The 17,798-nt window shown below is 44.2% G+C and overlaps 1 protein-coding gene across 1 annotated transcript; it reads right to left on the reverse strand.

Moving 5' to 3' along the window:
- Positions 1-1,825: 1,825 nt before the first annotated feature.
- ARRDC4 (arrestin domain containing 4) lies at positions 1,826-15,895 on the reverse strand. The gene is made up of 8 exons (XM_047086617.1): positions 15,473-15,895; positions 10,688-10,754; positions 10,298-10,445; positions 7,994-8,096; positions 6,774-7,030; positions 5,750-5,912; positions 5,024-5,178; positions 1,826-4,644 (listed from the first exon to the last, which is right to left on the reverse strand). The coding sequence occupies exons 1-8, from the start codon at positions 15,759-15,761 to the stop codon at positions 4,588-4,590; spliced, it is 1,239 nt and encodes a 412-aa protein (XP_046942573.1). The 5' UTR covers positions 15,762-15,895; the 3' UTR covers positions 1,826-4,587.
- Between the last annotated feature and the right edge of the window lie 1,903 nt (positions 15,896-17,798).

A 17,798-nucleotide genomic window follows, 5' to 3' on the forward strand; every position in this document is an offset into this window, starting at 1 on the left:
CTGAGTGAACAAGCCAATGGAAAAGGTACATACAGAATGATTCCATGTCTCTAGCATTCTTAAAATGATAGAGATGGAGAAAAAGATCCATCAGGGATGAAGGAAGGGGACAGCAGATCCATCACGGACAAGGGCTGCACAGGGGCAGCCTGAGGGTCTCTTTGCAGCCATGGAGTTTTTCTCTGCAGTGATGGTGGTGATGCTACGGGCCTAGACATGATACAATGTCACGGAATACACACACAAACACCTGCAAGAACAATGACTACATTCAAAACCTGGCCAGATCCAAGCAAGCCCTGAATTCTAGTTAATTGTGTGGAATGTGTCAATGTCAATTCTCCAGTCTGGGTAATATATGTAAGAGGTTACCTTTGGGGGAGACTGGGTGATGGGGACACAGGATCTCTCTGTGCTATGATTGCAACTTGTGGCTCTGTAATTATTTCAAAATATCAAGTTACAAACAAATGCCACTGCTGAAGGAAAGGTTTCAGCTACTAATTAAACATACTTAGGAAGCAATTTAGTCAAGGACTCCTGTCCTTTCAGGAGGCAGGGCTTTTAGATAGGTACACAGAAGATTCTTTTTTTTTTTTTTTTTTAATTTTCTTACCTTTTTAAAAAAAAAATTTTGAGAGACAGAGACAGAGCATGAGCAGGAGAGGGGCAGAGAGAGAGGGAGATACAGAATCCGAAGCAGGCTCCAGGCTCTGAGCTGTCAGTACAGACCTTGATGCAGGGCTTGAACCCCCGAACCATGAGATCCTGACCTGAGCTGAAGTCAGATGCTTAAGGGACTCAGTCACTCAGGTTCCCCTGATTCTTGATTAGCATATGGTTAGTATCCGGTTCTGTGAGTGAGTCGTAAGCCGTGTAACTTAAAGCAATTCCTGTTTTTGTGACTTCTATTAAAGTAGTAGAATCAGGAAATTTTAGAATGAGCAGAGATCTTACAGAAAAATGTAGGTCAGACTTTCAGGTCACACGTCTGGGTTTTGATATCCTCATTTGTAATATGAGGGTTTTGTCCCAGATTCTTTGTGATTGTCTGCCTAGTTCTAAATTTTGGAACCCACCATTTTACAGAAGGCACTGCAGAAACTTCAACGGTGAACTTACAAATTTTGCATCAGTATTTAGTGCAGGAGACAAACGTCTCGATTTATGTTGATTGCAAATGAGGATCCACAAACGACCTGTTTATTATTTAACAAGATTATAAACACTTGGGAGAGTAAATTACCTGGGCTTTACCACCTAGCTAAGTTTGAGAATTTTCCAGGAGAGAGGGTCTGGGAGTTTTCTTGAGATGATATGCCACTGCATATTCCCTGTACAAAATGCACGGTTTTTACCCATTTGAAAGGGGAGGTTTGCTTGGGTCAGTGCCTTCCAATCCGCCCACCAGCAGCCCACCAGATTCCACTGGGGAAACACATGGCCCATAAAACATGAAAACTCCAGAAGCTTTAAAAAATAGCCATTATCATTTGGGAACAAATGAAGGTAGTACTCCCTCAACAACCAAAATAGTTTGGGCTTATTTACTCTAAATGTCAACCACATTTCTTCACAGAATGCTAAAAACGGATTACCTGGGGGAAACGGAGCCCGCTGTAAAACCAGGCTCAGGATCCCCCCAGGCTGTCCGGCCCGGTGACCATACGCGCGTATACGAAAGGATCTTAATTTACAGCAATTACACTTGGTCTTGTGGTATTGACTCTCCCCCCTATGTCTGTAACAATTCAGGTCAGAATCTTATAAAAATAAAGCAAACAAAACAAAACAAAACAAAAAACAACCCAGCACCTCACAGCACTAGAGTCATCATTTTATTAACAAAAGGAACCCATGGGGTTCAAACCAGAGTACAAAATACAATCTTTATTTTTTTTTTTCCTGTGGGTTAAACTGTTACATTTTTAATAATAAAAATAAAAAAGCTTTCATAGTTAACTTATCAAAAACAAAACCCCTGCCTATTGAGTTTCTTATTGTGCAAAACAAAAACATCAAAATTAAAGTTCCGCCCACGGAAGGATTTTGTGTGCCCGAAGAGGCACATTTTCAATGTCACAATGTTTGCATCAAAAAGAAAATTCTAAGGCCACGGTTTCTCTGCAAACTAAACAACAGAATAAACAAGCAATAGCAGCTGCATTTTCATCTTCATTCCCAAGAACTCCGTTCCAATGTAGACTTCTCTACATTCGGAAAATAATGTCTTGATTATCGAAAGGTATGCAGTTTCAACCTACTGCTTAAGGTCAGATGGGCGGATACCAACTCGGTAAGGCGAATCATCCCTTTCGGCTGCTCTGTTAAGTGCTACGACATCAGCTGTGCTTTCGTTTGGGGAGCACGTTTCATGATTTCTCTAATACAGGTGACAAAACAATCCTAGCGAAGGAGCGTGCGAAGCAGTTGGGAGTCAACTACTTGGCTTTTCCACGTGGGGCCAAACAGCTCGACTTTCTCTGCCTTCACACTTTTCGCTTTGTGTCTTTCACTGTGTTTTGGTATCATTGTGTTTTGGTATCGTGACAAGGCGTGTAAACTACAACTCAGAAGTCAAGAAACGGCTGAAGGTGGCCTTTTTTTGTTTTTTAAAGTAAAAGCAAAATTGTTCCGACAGCACTTAAGTACACGTTACCTGCTTAAAAACACACCAAGAACAAAGCAAAACAAGAACAAAACAAAACAAAAAACCCCACAACACAGTAAAAACCAAAGCAGGGAATGAACGGGGTGTGACGATTTCGGTACCACCATTATCAGTGTAACAGTTGTGTGTTGTGATTTTACACAGTGGCTTACGGTGAGAAAAACCTGCTGCAGGTGCTCACGTGATTACAAAGAGAGGTATGTCCGGAAGGGCGAAAAGTCTGCATCTACCTCATGCTTGTAGAAAAATCCCTGATCGGAGGGCCGACTAACTCTAAATACAAAACTTAACCTTAGAAAAAGAGCTTTCACACTCGTGACTGAATGTAGGCTGACGGAAAGAAAAGAGGACTCGTTCTGGCGAATGAAGTGTGGTGTTCTGCATGGAAGCACCAGGGTTTCTGGGTCGAACCCGTAGGACGTGGAGAAAACCAAAGTACTTGGCTGGTCCAAAATCTCTCCCGCGGGAATCCCTACCTCCCTTCCATGCGGTGTCCGGGGTGCTCTCGGCTCATGAAACTAACAGATCAAAGGACGGGCAAGTGAGCACGTGACCAGGAAGAAGAGGGGAACAGGGGGACAGGAAGAACACTGCTCAGACTTTCAGCAGCAACACAATCTTGTCGGTCGGAATATCCTGAGGTTAAACGATAATAAAATATTGCACCAAGACAATAAAGAAAAAAAAATCACAGTTTAAATAGAATTACTAAAGAGTTGGAATAATAACGTACAGCGTGGTGACTGCCGTCAGTAGACTGAAGTCTCTAGGCAGGAATTAAGTTTTTGTTTTTGTTTTTTAAATGGTACCCTCAAAATTTGTACCCTCTTTTGATTCTGCATTTATTTCGAAATACCCTTTGGTATACATCTATTAACTTTCATCTAATGCTAACCTTATAGATTTTTCCCTCGGTCCACCTGCGGATTTAGCGATCGGCGAGATAAGATTGGGACTGCCAATTAGCAGGAACTCCACGGAAGGCTTATCACGCCTGGTGTTTTAAAAGGATTCTGATAACCCCACTAGAGGTAGGTTAAGAGAGGCTTTTGTTGTTTTGGTTTTTTTCTGTGTAGTTATCGAGGTATCCTGAGGATGCAACCTTTTTTTTTTTCCCCCTTTCTTTTTCTACTATGATCTTAGGTAATTAAGACACGGGAAAAATCAAACACATACCCTAACAGAGTACTTGAAGGGGGTAAAAAGTACAGCCTTCCACAAAATGTGCTCTCGAACTGAAATTCATCTTTCCCCTCTGAACGGACATGCCTTGCAAGGAACTCTTTCTTGGTTTCATAATACTGTACAGCTGATTTACAATATGAAACTGTATTCCTTCAGTAGGACCTCATAAAAAGATTCTCTCAAGAACTTCAGTTCTATGGGACCTGGGGAGAAATCATGAAGACCCCGACGTGTTGAGGGTCACTTCGTATTTAGAGTGGACCTTTTTCCTATTTATACACACCTCTGTGCTGCTACCTTCTTCAAGATCAAGGCTCCCAACGAGTCCATATTTCCTTAAAGCTTAGGGTAACTTCTGTTCCACCTGGAGAAACCTGTTTAAAGGTACGTTCGTCTAGTGTTTCCACCACCCACATGGATTCTGTTCTCTTGGGTCAAGCGCAGACACCCTTCACTTACTCTCTCACCACCAGGACTTCCATTACGTTCTGTGACTTGTCACATCTTCATTGGATCATTTAAAGGGGACACATGACCCTATCATACATTTGTGCAACGCATTCTTGTCAGCCCACTGGAAAGTTCATGCATCCTTCAATTTCTATCACCTTCAATCTTGATGTTCGTGTATGTCCTTCCCCTAATCTTCTCTCCCTCTCTTTCCATAAAGGCAGCGGGGGAAGAACCAACATTCTAATCGGATGATGAACACAGTGATTTCTGGAATTTTTTCAGAGAATGAAGGACACAGGCTGGGTCTCTTCTACATCAGCAGGGTGAGGATCAACCTGAAAAAACAGACCAAGACACTAAGACTACTATCCCAGCACTCTCCAAAGGGTCTTGGTATCTGTTTCTAATTATTGGTGGTTGTAAGCTGAGCTGCTCAAAGCCTATCAGTAATAAGTCCCAGCGGGCCACTTAAATTCTCCGTGTTCTATGGCCACATAAAACATTTTAAAGGCAATCCACGGTGCGCGACGTGCCTGCTGTAGTTTACAAGGCAACCGTTACAGAATGGGGTGATTGGATCAGGGCTAATCTAACGTTACCCGAGAAATTTTTTAACTGTGTATCCCCTGCTCATTAGGAATCAGCAGCAGATACTTACGGAGGATTATTTACAAACAGCAAGGCAGAAGTCTCATCTTCTTTTGCTTTGCTTACCTCTGAATAGAGAGGGGGAGGCTGGAAGCGGAATTGCTGTACGCAGGCAAACATAGGGCAGCATGCTTCTCCCTCACAGTCCGGGGGCTGAGGGTAAGGAGGGACGTGTCGAGAGAATTCTTCCTCGGACACCACGTCTGCGTAATTGGGTGGCGCTAAAACAAAAACGGAGTTGGATCTCGGAAGTCCGTGCAAAGTCAATTGCGTTAATCTCCCGAACTCTTACCAAAACCCGAAATGTAGCTAAATGTGAAAACAATGGTTTTTTTTTTTTTATCCCCGCTCTAGTAAGCGAGTTTTTGTGCTTATTGCAACAAGACATATTTAATCAATTCTGCTTTTGTGAAATCACTACGAACACTGACTATGTTCTATTTCGAGAGGTGGATGTTACAGTGCAGGCAAAACAGATCACGTAGACATGGTGGCAGAAAACACACGCACCCTACGCGCACTTGGACCATTTTCTCATCGTCTTACTCCTAATGAATGGGAGTCGGGAGTAGCAGACTTGACTCCTGGCTCTGCCATCAGCAGCTCTGCGTCCTGGATAGGCCAGGCTCTCCACGTCCCTTCCAGGAACACCGTTTTCTAGTTTTTAGTGCCCGGGAGAGCCGGGGCCGCTGTGAACAGCAGCAGTCATGGTCCTCTGGGCACCTGTGTCCTGACCCCGCCTGCTCTTACTCTACGTGAACTTCGCGCTCAAAGCTCCTCAAACCGCCGTACCTTCCGGCTGCTCTGGCAGCGTCAGCGTCAGCCAGCTCATGTCCACGCTGAACCGGCCGGCGGTGCTGGAGTTTCTGCTCCCAAAACCGTTATATGGGATTGTGCCAATCACTAAGGGCAGCTCGAGCATCAGTTTTTTAGCACCAGGAATGTGAATATACACCTAATACGCCAACACACACACACACAAACACAACAACAGCAAAAAAGAGAGACAGAGAGAAAGGCAAAATATAGGTTAAACCTCACAGTAGATGGACCAGTTTATTTTTTCACACAAACAAATCTCTCTGCTGCCTGCCACCGCTCCCGCATACAAGTGTAAATCATCCTGACCAAATGCAACGGACAACAAACCACACGAACGGCGCACGAAATAGAGAGAATGCTCTGTGATGGGGAACCGTGGCCTTAACATCCTTCAGCATAAGGCAGCATGCCCTACACATAGGAATTGTAGAAAATGAAGTAGGTGCTTTCAACACAACCAGCCCCCTGCATGCACCTTAACTCTTTCATGTGACTTAATTAAATGCCTCAGGGGGATAGGTTTGGATTACAGACAAAGGCCAGTCTTCGTCACTCCAGCCTGTCGGAATGCTGGTGTAAAGTGACATTTTGTCAGCCGCTAAATGTACATGCCTGGTGGGGACACGGCATCAGTTACTGCTCCGTTCTACATAGTTTTCATTTTAAAAAAGCACTCTGGAACACGGGGGAAGGGAAGCAAAAATAAGATAAAAACACAGAGGGAGACAAACCATAAGAGGCCCTTAAATACAGAGAACAAACTGAGGGCTGCTGGTGGGATGCGGGGGGGTAGGTGGGCTAAAGGGGTGACGGGCATGAAGGAGGGCACTTGCTGGGATGAGCCCTGGGTGTCATATGTAGGTGATGAATCACTAACTTCTACTCCTGAAACCAATACTATACTACGTGTTAATTAACTTGGCTTTAAATTAAAAAGTAAAAAATAAATACACTTTAAAATATATATATGTATAAAAATAAGCTCCCTGCTTACAGCTAAGGAATAGTCTACTCTGATAATGCAGCAATCCAGGATGGACGGAGTAACAGGCGGAATTTTTAGAGTCTTCCCGTGCCACGTGTCGGTGCCCCCAGAGGCGATGTGGTTTCCTCGCACGTTGGCGACCATGTGCCGGACGGTCTTTGTCTTCCCGCTGGCCAAATACGTCTGCGTTTGGAAAATGGCAGCTTTGGGAACGATGAGGCGGGAGGAACAATTCTCTATCTCCGCATAGATTGGAATAGCTTCTCCTGAAAAGGAAACAAAAACACCTTCAGCGACGTTTCAGAAAGCCCTCCCCGCGGTGAACTAGAGCCATTACCAATTAAAGCTGCAATGTCACAAAGTCACTTTCACAAGAGGGGACCTCTGACGGGAGGCTTGTACTGTAAATCCGCGTCAGAGAATTGAGGAATCGCCGCAGCTCACGGCAGGTGCCGCTTTCTAATTACGGCATTCTTTGCTTGTCTAACGTAGCAATATCAGGTTACCAATTCTAAAGACATGTGAACGGCCAATATCTATAAAAATTAAGACACACCAAGAAATGGCCCAGGGGTGTATAAAGTACGAAAGATCACTGACGGACTCACTAGTGCCTGTCAAATCAAAACCCGGCCAACAGGAGAACAAAGACTTTGTTTTTAAGGAACTAGTGTTCAGGCACAGGTAAGACAGTGGATGGAGCAGCAAGTTTTGCATCCGCGTTACATGTCCACCATGACACCATCCCGTACCACGTGGGGTTCCAGTTGGCCGAGCCCTGGAGCGGGGGCCAACGCCACTGTACGGGAGCGGACCCTTCACAAACGGTCACGCCGGCAGCAGTCTGACCGTTCAGACTGTTCACGGTCTACATCGCAGCCCCCTATACTTGGGGGCTTTCACACAACAGTGCTCTTCTGGGCAACACGGCCCTGGACACTCTGCTGCAACATCGAGTCAAATGCTGGCATTTTCCCAGGCTTCTAATTTTAGACTTTGTCACTAAAGCGAAAGCACTGAAGTCAAAAATGCCAGGAGTTGGACGGAATCTACTCATCCACTCAAAAATACTTAAATATCAATTATTTATGTGAAAAACAGAAAACCGTACTATTCACATTTTAAAACAGTATACAGTTCGCAAATTACAAAACGCTATTAAAAATCACTTGCAATTAGCTAATAAAATGAATGACTCTTCCACGTGGACTTTCAAACGTTGTGCTTACCATTACAGTATCCCTTCCTTTCAATTTTGGCACTCAGCGAGACTGGACCAGAAGTGAAAAACCAACAGCCAACCATTTTCTCTTGAGTTTTCAATACAGGGGTCTTGAAAATTTCAAATAATAACATGACTTTAATAAAACTAGCAGAAAATTCACAGAACTTAAAATCGTGTCATTCTTTATTAAATAACTGTGAAGAAAGGTCTTCCGAAAAACAAATCAACAGTTTTATCCTCATGTGACAGACTAGGCAAAATACTTAAGTAAAACACAAAACATAAAAAAAATTCTCTTTTTAGGAAAACTAAGGTGAATTCTCAGACTCACGTTAGGTGACACCATCGTGTTTTACCCTGTAAATCATTATGTTTCTGGAAAATGATTTAACATCCCTTAAAGTAGTAATCAAAAATTGTAGTCATAACTATTAACATGACAGAGATACTTTTTCTTTCCTTTTTAAATTTTTTAATGCTTTTTTATTTTTGAGAGAGGGAGAGACAGTGCGCGAGTGGGGGAGGGGCAGAGAGAGAGGGAGACACAGAATCTGAAGCAGGCTCCAGGCTCCGAGCTGTCGGCACAGAGCCTGATGTGGGGCTTGAACCCACCAGCAGCGAGATCATGACCGGGGCCGAAATCAGACGCTCAACCGACTGAACTTCCCCGGGCGCCCTGATACTTTTTCTTTTAAAAACCTTACGTGTGTATTAGGGAAAAGGAGAAATGGTATAAAAATCAATAATCAGAACATTGTACTTGTTTTGGCATCTAAACTGTAGAACAAGCAAACAGTCTCATTTCCTGAATTCAAAAGTACATTAGTAGGCAGAAATTTCAAGTGCCCTTAGCTTAGAATGTTGTGGGTTTTAGCGTAACGGCAGCAAGATAAACCCAATGTCATGGATCCACAGGGTTACTGAACACACCGCCCTGCTCTCCACTCCACAGCATCGATGGAAATGACTCCAGATTCAAGATGCTCAGTTGGAAAGATACACAAACCAAAAGCTCATTGTAAAACCCAAAGCCGCAACATTTTTTACTTATAAAAGAATATTAAAGGATTACTAGTTTCTCTTTCTGGCAAAAAAAAAAAAATAAAATCTCTTTAAATCATTTGCCACCATGGTCCCATGAATAGCTTAGAAGTAGCTAACTTCCCAGTTTCAAGTAGTTTTTAAAAATATAAGACAGTATTGTCAATTTGCAAAAAAAAAAAAAAAAAAGTGGTCAGTGGATGGTAAGTTTCAGCTGTAACTAGCTGTGAGCCAGGTCAGCTGGGTGCTGGCTGTTCTAGAATTCTGGCCACAAGGGGCCATGCGACCAGGGCATAACTGTTATATTTTCACACTCTAAAAGTGAACAAACCGTAAAGTCTATTCAGTTTTCGTATGAAAACAGAGCAAAACACCTTTTAACTCCTGTTTTTTTCCCTTTAAAAACATTGGCCAGAAAAAGAAGCCCCTGATACTAAACATACATGTTTGGAACATCAGTATCATGATGGAAAGTTTAAATTATCCCAGTATTTTCTAGGAAGTAAAAAAAAAAAAAAAAAAATCATTCATTCATATTTAAATGAAGAACCATTAGGTCCTCATAGCTATCATGAAAGTACAAGGTATAATTTTATATTATTTTGATAATATGGGTTTAGATAAAAGAATCTAGCTCATTAGCTCCCATCTTGCCTATTCTGTTGTTACTTATAGCCTAATCTTTCTTATCAGCCTACAGTATTTCTGGTGATTATTAGAAGTTCAATGCTTTAATGTGGCCAAATCTGTCATAAGGAAATGATAAGTGAAAGGCTCCCCACAGCAGCTGCGTGCACTTACTTAATGTTAGAAAATGGCATGCAAAATGGAAGGATACATAGCATAATGGCCTGAGCTTCAATAACAGGCTGAGCATGATTAATACTCTTCCATAATTACTGTTCCTCAACCTGCTATTATTGAAGAGTTTAGAATACCACAGCCCTGTGAATGTGGCCGCTCTGGTAAAAGTAACCACTCTCTGTGTGTGCATTATTATTATTAAGCCTTATTAATGCATTTCAAGCCTGTATAACTTTTTGGCAAAAGAAGCCCCGAACAACGGAGACATAATCAATAGTATTAACACACACAATTTGTAATTTGCCCGGCCTAGAATCACACATTTAGAGTGAATGCCCATGGGTTACGAGATTCTATCAGAAAGTGACAGGACAGACGACCACTAAACTGGCTCAATGTACATAGCGCAATTGAAAGCAAGGAGGGAGGGAGGGAAGGGGGAAGAGAAGAAGGAAGGACTTACTAATAATGCTGGTGTGTTGACATCGATGTGACTAATAACCTGAAGTTCCCGCTTCACACTCTGATCAGGTACCTTGGGTCGTTCCAAAACTGCTCTCACGCAGTACTGAATACTTCCGTACTTCCCGCTGAATGAGGTTACTAAAGGTCTGAAACAAGCCAAAGACATTAACTTATAAGTTCATCTTTCAGTTACACACAACTGGAAAAAACCCTTAAAATGTTGGTTTTGGCTTAAAAAAAACAAAAAACCAAAAAACCAAGAGTGTGAACAAGGTAAGTCTATCCTGGGGCAATGCAAGATAAGCGGGTGTAACGGTACGTGGTACCCACACATCTGGCAGGGCATGCTGCGGAGAAAGAAAATCATGAAAATAATAGTTTCACTTACTCAGAGGGAAGCTGAAAGCTAAATGGAAATTCATGTTTTCCAGGCTGTAATAAGAGGATGCCTTCACCTAAAAAAGAAAATACATTTTAACTAAGGTAAGTATTAGATCAAGAATTTTCACAACCTAAATCATATTTTTTTTAAAGGAGGTTTTCCTGGCTATAATATCCAGTGTACTCCATAAAGTACAGTACGCTGAGATTTAGAGAATTAAAATCTGAATCAGCCTACTAATTTTAATCAATTTCAAACCACACACACACACACACACACACACACACACACACACACACACATCTTCTATCTTCAAGGAGACCAATCACACAAGTAATTACCATAAAGTGTCGGAGCCTAGAGTTCGCATATACATACATAGGTGAACACGAGTGCATGTATGTACACGTATACATATACATAAATATTTGTTCACCCTACTCATAGACTAGCACAAGTATACTAACATAATATTATTACTAACACACATCAATATTAGTATGTTAGCATATGGTACACTATTATGCTAACATGAGATATCAGTATTCAGTTGCATTTAAAACTGATTTAACAAAAAATACATCTATTTATTTTGGGTATGGCATAAAAATCAGATTCTGTATTCCTTGGACAAAAACGGAAAAAGGGGTGAAGAATTTCCTTGGAGAGTTACGAATATCGAGTATCCGAAAGAGCCAAACCAACAGGACAACTTGTTAGGTAAGAGTCCTGCATCTGCACGTAAGCTCTACTGATTAATAGGTGGCTAGTTCAAGTTCAGCGGGGTGGGCCAAGCACAAGCATGCCTCCTTTCTCCTGCTCTGGGTCCGGGTCAGCCAGCTCCACCGCATCGCACACAGAGGCTTATCCCTGCTTGTCAGAAGGCCAAGACACAGGGTGGATGGACCCTGCAAGGCCAGAGGCGCTGCTGGAGCTCCGATGAACACACAATCTGCATCACTCAGATCCAGAGCCAACTCCAGGGCTGCCATGTGGTTAGATAGCTCTGCAGAGATCCTTATAAACCTTCCCCACCTTTTCTGTTCATCTGTTCAAATTTAGGACTAAATTCCCTCATCAAGGGTGGCCTGATTAAGACCAAGAAAGGGCAGGGCAGATGAGAACTCTGAGATTTGCCTGTCAGTTGATACTAAAAACAGAGATTTCTACTGCATCCATTAAAAAAAAAAAAATTAAAGGGCTAGTGAAATGGGATTTTTTTTCCACTCAATTACTAGAAACAATTCAGTTAACATTTCAACCTTGTCTTTTTAGAAAACAGGAATGCATTATTGGCCCATTTAGTCTTCCAAATGTCCCCAGTGTTCAGTGTGTAATATATGAGGGGCAGAATAAGTATAGTATCTTCCATGGAAAGTCATTCAAATAGAAATACGACACAGAGTGGGTGACTTGGAGGCAAAGTGAGCAAGTGACAGGAACATGAGGCTATGTTAAAACAACAGTGACTGAGATAGTCCCCAAGGCTCACGTGTGCTCAGAGACACCCTAGAAGCCTCAGCAGTGTCTCCAGCACTGGACGCTAGGGAAGCCTCTCCCAATTTACTGCCATCAAAGTAAAAGGCTCAAGGCAATCCCAGTGCCCCTGATGGGGGTAGACTACAGTTCAAATGTATCACCATTAGATTACTGGATATGACAATTCAAGTACTTTACAATGTTCAGAAATGGGGATTTCATTTGAGTTCAAAATTTATAATGCTTAGATGTCAGGCACTGTGGATGCAAAGATGAGTGATGGCAACTGTCAAACAGACCAGGGGAGGGAAGGAGGCCACAGACACACACACCCAAGTAATGACCACAGAGTGCCCGAACCTGGAAAGCGGATGATGCCTGTCCCGGACCTGAGGGTTGTCGGCACGGAGATGAGCAGGGCAGGGTTTTAGACGAAGGGAACAGCATGAGGCTGAGCACAATGGGCACGTGTGGAGAACAGAGTTACCCAGGATATTGAGAGGTTAAGAGATAAAGTTCTCTCATCATAGACAAAACAAATCCACACAGGAAGCATGTAACATTTAAAATGAAGAATTTCAATCACCTCCATGCATAAATAGGAACAGAAATTGAGAAGGTTGAGAGATATAGGTTATAGTTTTTGGAATCAAATCTTAGTTTTCTTCCTCTTTACTATTATTATTATTATTATTATTTTTTTTTTTTATTAAAAAGGTTCACAAGCTGAATCATGTGCCCATTTATGCTTCTGTTGTCTTGGCTCATTACGTGTGCCTCATACAGTGAAGGCTACAATTTCACAGAGAGGTGTTCCATTCACTAATGGTCTTATAGCCCAACCAACCTCCTAATTCAGGGCACCCAGGAGCCATGGGAGCTATAATATCATTACAGGGACTTGGGTTCACGAAGGGCGAGGGACTCCCACAAGGACAGACTGCTGGTTGGTGACCAACTGAAACCAACTCTCTGGTCTGTCTTGTCTTTCAACCACAATTCCTCAATTAAAAAAAAAAAAATGAAGAGTATCAATCACAATGGCAGCAAGCTATTAGATTAGATTTAACAATGCCAAACAGTTATCTGGGGATATTTCCTGAAAATAGATCTCATAGGCACATTTCCCCCAAATCTAGATTTCTAAAAAATCTCTTCAGGTGATTGGAATTCACCTAGGTCTTGGAATTAAATGACCCTGAGAATCTATGACCCTGTAAAGTTGCTAACCTCTTCCAAGCTACAGATGTAATTGTTATTTTTTCTCAATGAGATCATCTTAAAAAGACTATGATTTTTAGGGGTTCCTGCCTGGCTCAGTTGGTGGGGCAACTGACACTTGATCTCAGAGTCCTGAGTTCAAGCCCATGTTGGGCATGGGGCCTACTAAAAAAAATTCAACAAAACAGATTATGATTTTTATTTTTAAGTATTTATTTCTTTTTGAGAGAGAGAGAGAGAAAGAGAGAGAAAATGGGTGGGGGAGAGACAGAGACAGGGGAACAGAGGATCTGAAGTGGGCCCTGTGCTGACAGCAGCGAACCTGATGTGGGGCTCCAGCTCAGGAACTGTGATATCATGACCTGAGAAGAAGTCGGTTGCTTAATTGACTGAGCCACCCAGGCACCCAACAGATTATGATTTTTAAATGAAACATAATCTTTGCAAATATTTGTTATGATAAAAGAAGCAAAAAAATGTTCAGGTTGTCTAGACTTAGCCATTCTATTCCACCAGAATGAAAAAGCAAGGTGTAACTCGTGAATCAAAACACTATTAGCCCAGGTTTTACCAATGCAATTCTTATTGCTAATTCCAGGTCCAACTGCTATTAATGTTGTATCTATTTATTCAGTAGTTATGGGCACAAAGATATAGTGTCCAAAGTCCTGGACAAAAACCACTTCTCTCTTCATGACCCTTGACGCCAGTCAGCCATCTTGAAAATCTGCCCTGTCTCTGACCATTGGGGGAAGCGTGCGTGGGCAGATCCCGGAAACCATACCCATGAAAGGGTCACCCAACACAGTGCACTTGTGAATCCAAAAGAAAGCTTTGGTTCCAGATATGTTTTTTCCTTGCTACACTATTTGGGATCACTGGATTCTCACATACTTTGAGGATTTAACTGGGAACAGTCTACTTCTCCATAGCAAGACAAGGCAAAACTGCACCTACTATTCGTTTTGTAGAAGACACAGCAAGGGGCAAAGCAGTGATATACTGCATTTGACTCTTCAAGGGAGGGGAGTTTATACCATTATCTCATTTTATATATAAAAGCTGAAGCTGAGAAGGCAGAAGAGTGAAATGGTGTAAAGTAGCTCCCACCAACTGCATGAAGACCAAGATTCCCTGTTCCTAGTATTTTCATGATTAAGAAAAGCAACTTTTGCATATTTATTATAATTACAAAAAATCTTAACATTTACATATAATACAGAGATTGAGGAAACCTATATAATGGGTTACCACTTCTGGAAAAACCTACACTATTAACCGGACTCCACAAGACTGGACAAGAAAGGTAATTCTTCCTCCAGAAACTTTTACCATGCCCAGATCCCACTGTCTCCAAAGGCCTAAGGGGGTTGGGGGGGGGGGGTGTGGAAAGGGATGTTGCAATGGAAACAAAAAGAAGCAAAGAATAAAAGACAAAGAATATAAGGCAGAGGCAGAACTCTTCAGTTACCCTGCTTCCAGAAGAGGGAAGCCAAGTAAGATGCTCACGAAACACTTCCTTTGAATTCCTACCTACCGCTCACGAACTACTTCCCCTCTTCCCAGGACTAAGGTTTTGCTAATTCATCATGAACCAGATACGAGCGTCTACGTCCAGAATGGGAACGGGAGGCCCATAAACCAGTGGGCACCACAGCATGGCCCCTCAAAGACGGATTCCGCCCTCCATTCCTCAGGCCAGAAGGGACAGGACCTAGATCCCCAGAACCTAGATTTCTGTCTGCTCATCACAGGTTCCCATAGCAACGGTTCACTCCGGGGACCGTCCTGGACGGTCCCGGGACGCCGGGCGCGGTGAGGCCCGGGGGCGAGGAGCCAGCTAGAGGTGCGCACCCACCACGCGAGATCGCCCCGGTGCTTTGAACTGGGGGCACGGGCATTGTTACCCGCCCATCACAGGCGAGCAAACTGAGGCTCCAGCCACCGGGTGGGCGGACCCCAGCCGCGGATCCCGCCCCCGCCCCCCGGATGGTGGGCTTCCGCCGGCGCGCGCCCTCCCGGTTCCTGGCAGCCCCTCTGAGGAGCCTCCCGTGGCCCGGCGGGGACTCCGGGGTCGTCGCCCTCGCTCACCGGCCGGGGGCTCGCGCAGGCTCAGGCGCACGTTCAGGTACTCCACCTCCGACGCGGCGGCGGGGGCGGTGGCGCCGGGGCTCGGGCCCCAGGCGGCGGTGGCTCGGCCGTGGGCCTCCAGGCGCAGCGCCCGCAGGGCCACCGGCTCGACCGCCTCCAGCAGCACGTGTCCCGCCACCGTCTCGCCGCTCGAGTAGCAGCCCTTGCGCTCATCCTCGAACACCAGACCCAGGCTCTTCACGCGGCCCTCGGAGCCCACGGCCGCCGCGGACCCTGCCTCGCCGCCCATCCCGCCGGGCGATGCGGCCGTGCCGGGGAGGTCGGCAGCTGTCCGGAGCCGGCGTGGCGAGCAGAGCGGCGCCGCTGTCACGGGCGCCCGCGGCACGCCGAGGGCCCCGCAGCCGCTGTGCGGTGCCCGGTGGAGCCCTAGCGCGCCGTGGGGCCTATCGCTTTAACAAACCCAGGTGGGACTGGTAAGGGGCCGGGACAGCCCACCCCCGGCGCGCGCCCATAGGCCGGCTGTGAGCCCCGCCTGGTGCGGATTGGTTGTAAATGGCCACCGAGTCGTATCATAGGCTCTCCCACGCACCGGATGGCGCAGGTAGGCAGTGCGTGATCAAGCAGTGGTGACCAATCGGGATACGCAGGCGTACACGTGCACAGGCCGCTTATTGGCTGGAGCAAGGCACAGTCCTGGGGCAGTGACCAATAGTAAGGCGGTGCGCCCATGTGGACAGATAGTGGGAAACAATATTTGTTAGGGAGGGGGCGGAACCGGGAATCTCCGGCTCGCAGAGAGTCAGTCGTTCCCATGGTTACGAACGGGGGCGGGGTTTCTGGCTGCAAGGGGGAGTGTTTGCAGAAGTCGCAGGGTTCGCTCTGGAATATGAAGTTGCGGCTGCAACTGGCGTGTATTTATGATTTAATCTGGATTTAATACTCGTGGGGGAAAGACATGCCCTGGAAAATGGAACTCAGCAATAATTCTCTTGTGAGCTTTGGGGGGAGGGGCTGCCTGGAAATTTAATGGCTAACTTGGCAACTACTGACCTCCGGGTTTTGGAGCCCCGCCTCTCCCGGGTTTCGGAATTCCCAGCCTAAGAGCCTGTAAACTGGAAGAATGCGGGCTGTAGAAAGAAGGGTGTAGTTCTCAACCTGGTACAACCCCTAAGGAGTTCTGGGCTCACGGCCTTTCTAAGCAGGGAATAGCCACAACACTGATTCTTCCTGCTATAAGTAAGATCATGAATCAGGTTGTTTCTAAATAATATATGCTACCCAAGTTTCTGCTCCACCCGAAAGGATTTCCTGACCTCCGTGTCACAGTCCAGAAAATTTCTAGTTGTTTTGATGACTTGTTCTCCACACCTACGGCTCCTTTCGCCTGTCCTCGTTTCAGTTTGTCCTTTAATGCTCCATTCCTTCTCTAGTCTCAATTTTGTTTTACCATCTAGCTTAGCTGACACTATCTGGCCATTTTCTAACCCTTTTAAGTTCTTCTCTTACTAAATTTCCAAGTTTGTGAGCTGTTATCACAGATTGATCTTGTACTGAGATTTAAAACCTTTCCTGAAGTAGCACTTCCTTCCTCCCTCACTCCCTCCCTTCCTCTGTTTCTCTTTCTCTTTCTCCTTCTCTTTCTCTTTCTCCTTTTCTTTCTTTCTCTTTCTTTCTTTCTTTCTTTCTTTCTTTCTTTCTTTCTTTCTTTCTTTCTTTCTTCTTTCTCCCTCCTTTTTCTTCTCTTTTCTTTCTTCCCTCCTTCCCTCCCTTTTTAACTTCCTTCTTTCCTTTCTTCCAAAAGAAAGGTTGCTTTACTGCTTTCTTTGACCTTAAATTGTAATGTGGAACTTTACTAAGGCTTTGCAATTTCAAAGTGTCTTTATCACTTCTCAAAGAAAGCAGGAAAGGACACAAATCTCTGTATAAAGTTCTGAAATAGCTGTTTTTTTCTGATCATTTTATCTGGAAGAGTCCTCAACATGCAATTATTTGGCCGCTTTTCTTTATAACACAACCTGACCTTATATACTTATTTGCATATTGTTTATAACCCCTGTTTGAAGCACAGAACTTGTTCTCCTCATTGTTGTACCTCTAGCACCTAACAGAGTTTAGGACACAATCAGCACTCAATAAATGTTTGTTGACTTGATTGAATGAATGAATCCTAACTCATACAGTATTTTTTGGCTCTGCAATAAATGTATAGTACTCTGCCTCTTACTCTAGTCTTCTTCATCCTCTCTAGGCAGAGAGGCCATCTCTCTCCCTTCCAAAATAAGTGTCTGAGAAAGGGGGAAAGAACAGGGCCCTAACAGTTCTCAAA

The sequence above is a fragment of the Lynx rufus genome, unplaced genomic scaffold, assembly GCF_022079265.1.
Source record: "Lynx rufus isolate CCGP_SWC_20201006 ecotype Redwood Valley unplaced genomic scaffold, mLynRuf1.p SCAF_21, whole genome shotgun sequence".
Taxonomy (NCBI): Eukaryota; Metazoa; Chordata; class Mammalia; order Carnivora; family Felidae; genus Lynx; species Lynx rufus.

Coding starts and splice junctions, on each gene's coding strand:
- ARRDC4 (XM_047086617.1), bottom strand. CDS start 15,761: ATGGGCGGCGAGGCAGGGTCCGCGGCGGCCGTGGGCTCCGAGGGCCGC. Junction 8,097..10,297: donor TCAACACACCAGCATTATTA/GTAAGTCCTTCC, acceptor GAAATTTTCAAG/ACCCCTGTATTGAAAACTCA. Junction 5,913..6,773: donor GAGTAGACTATTCCTTAGCT/GTAAGCAGGGAG, acceptor TTGGCGTATTAG/GTGTATATTCACATTCCTGG.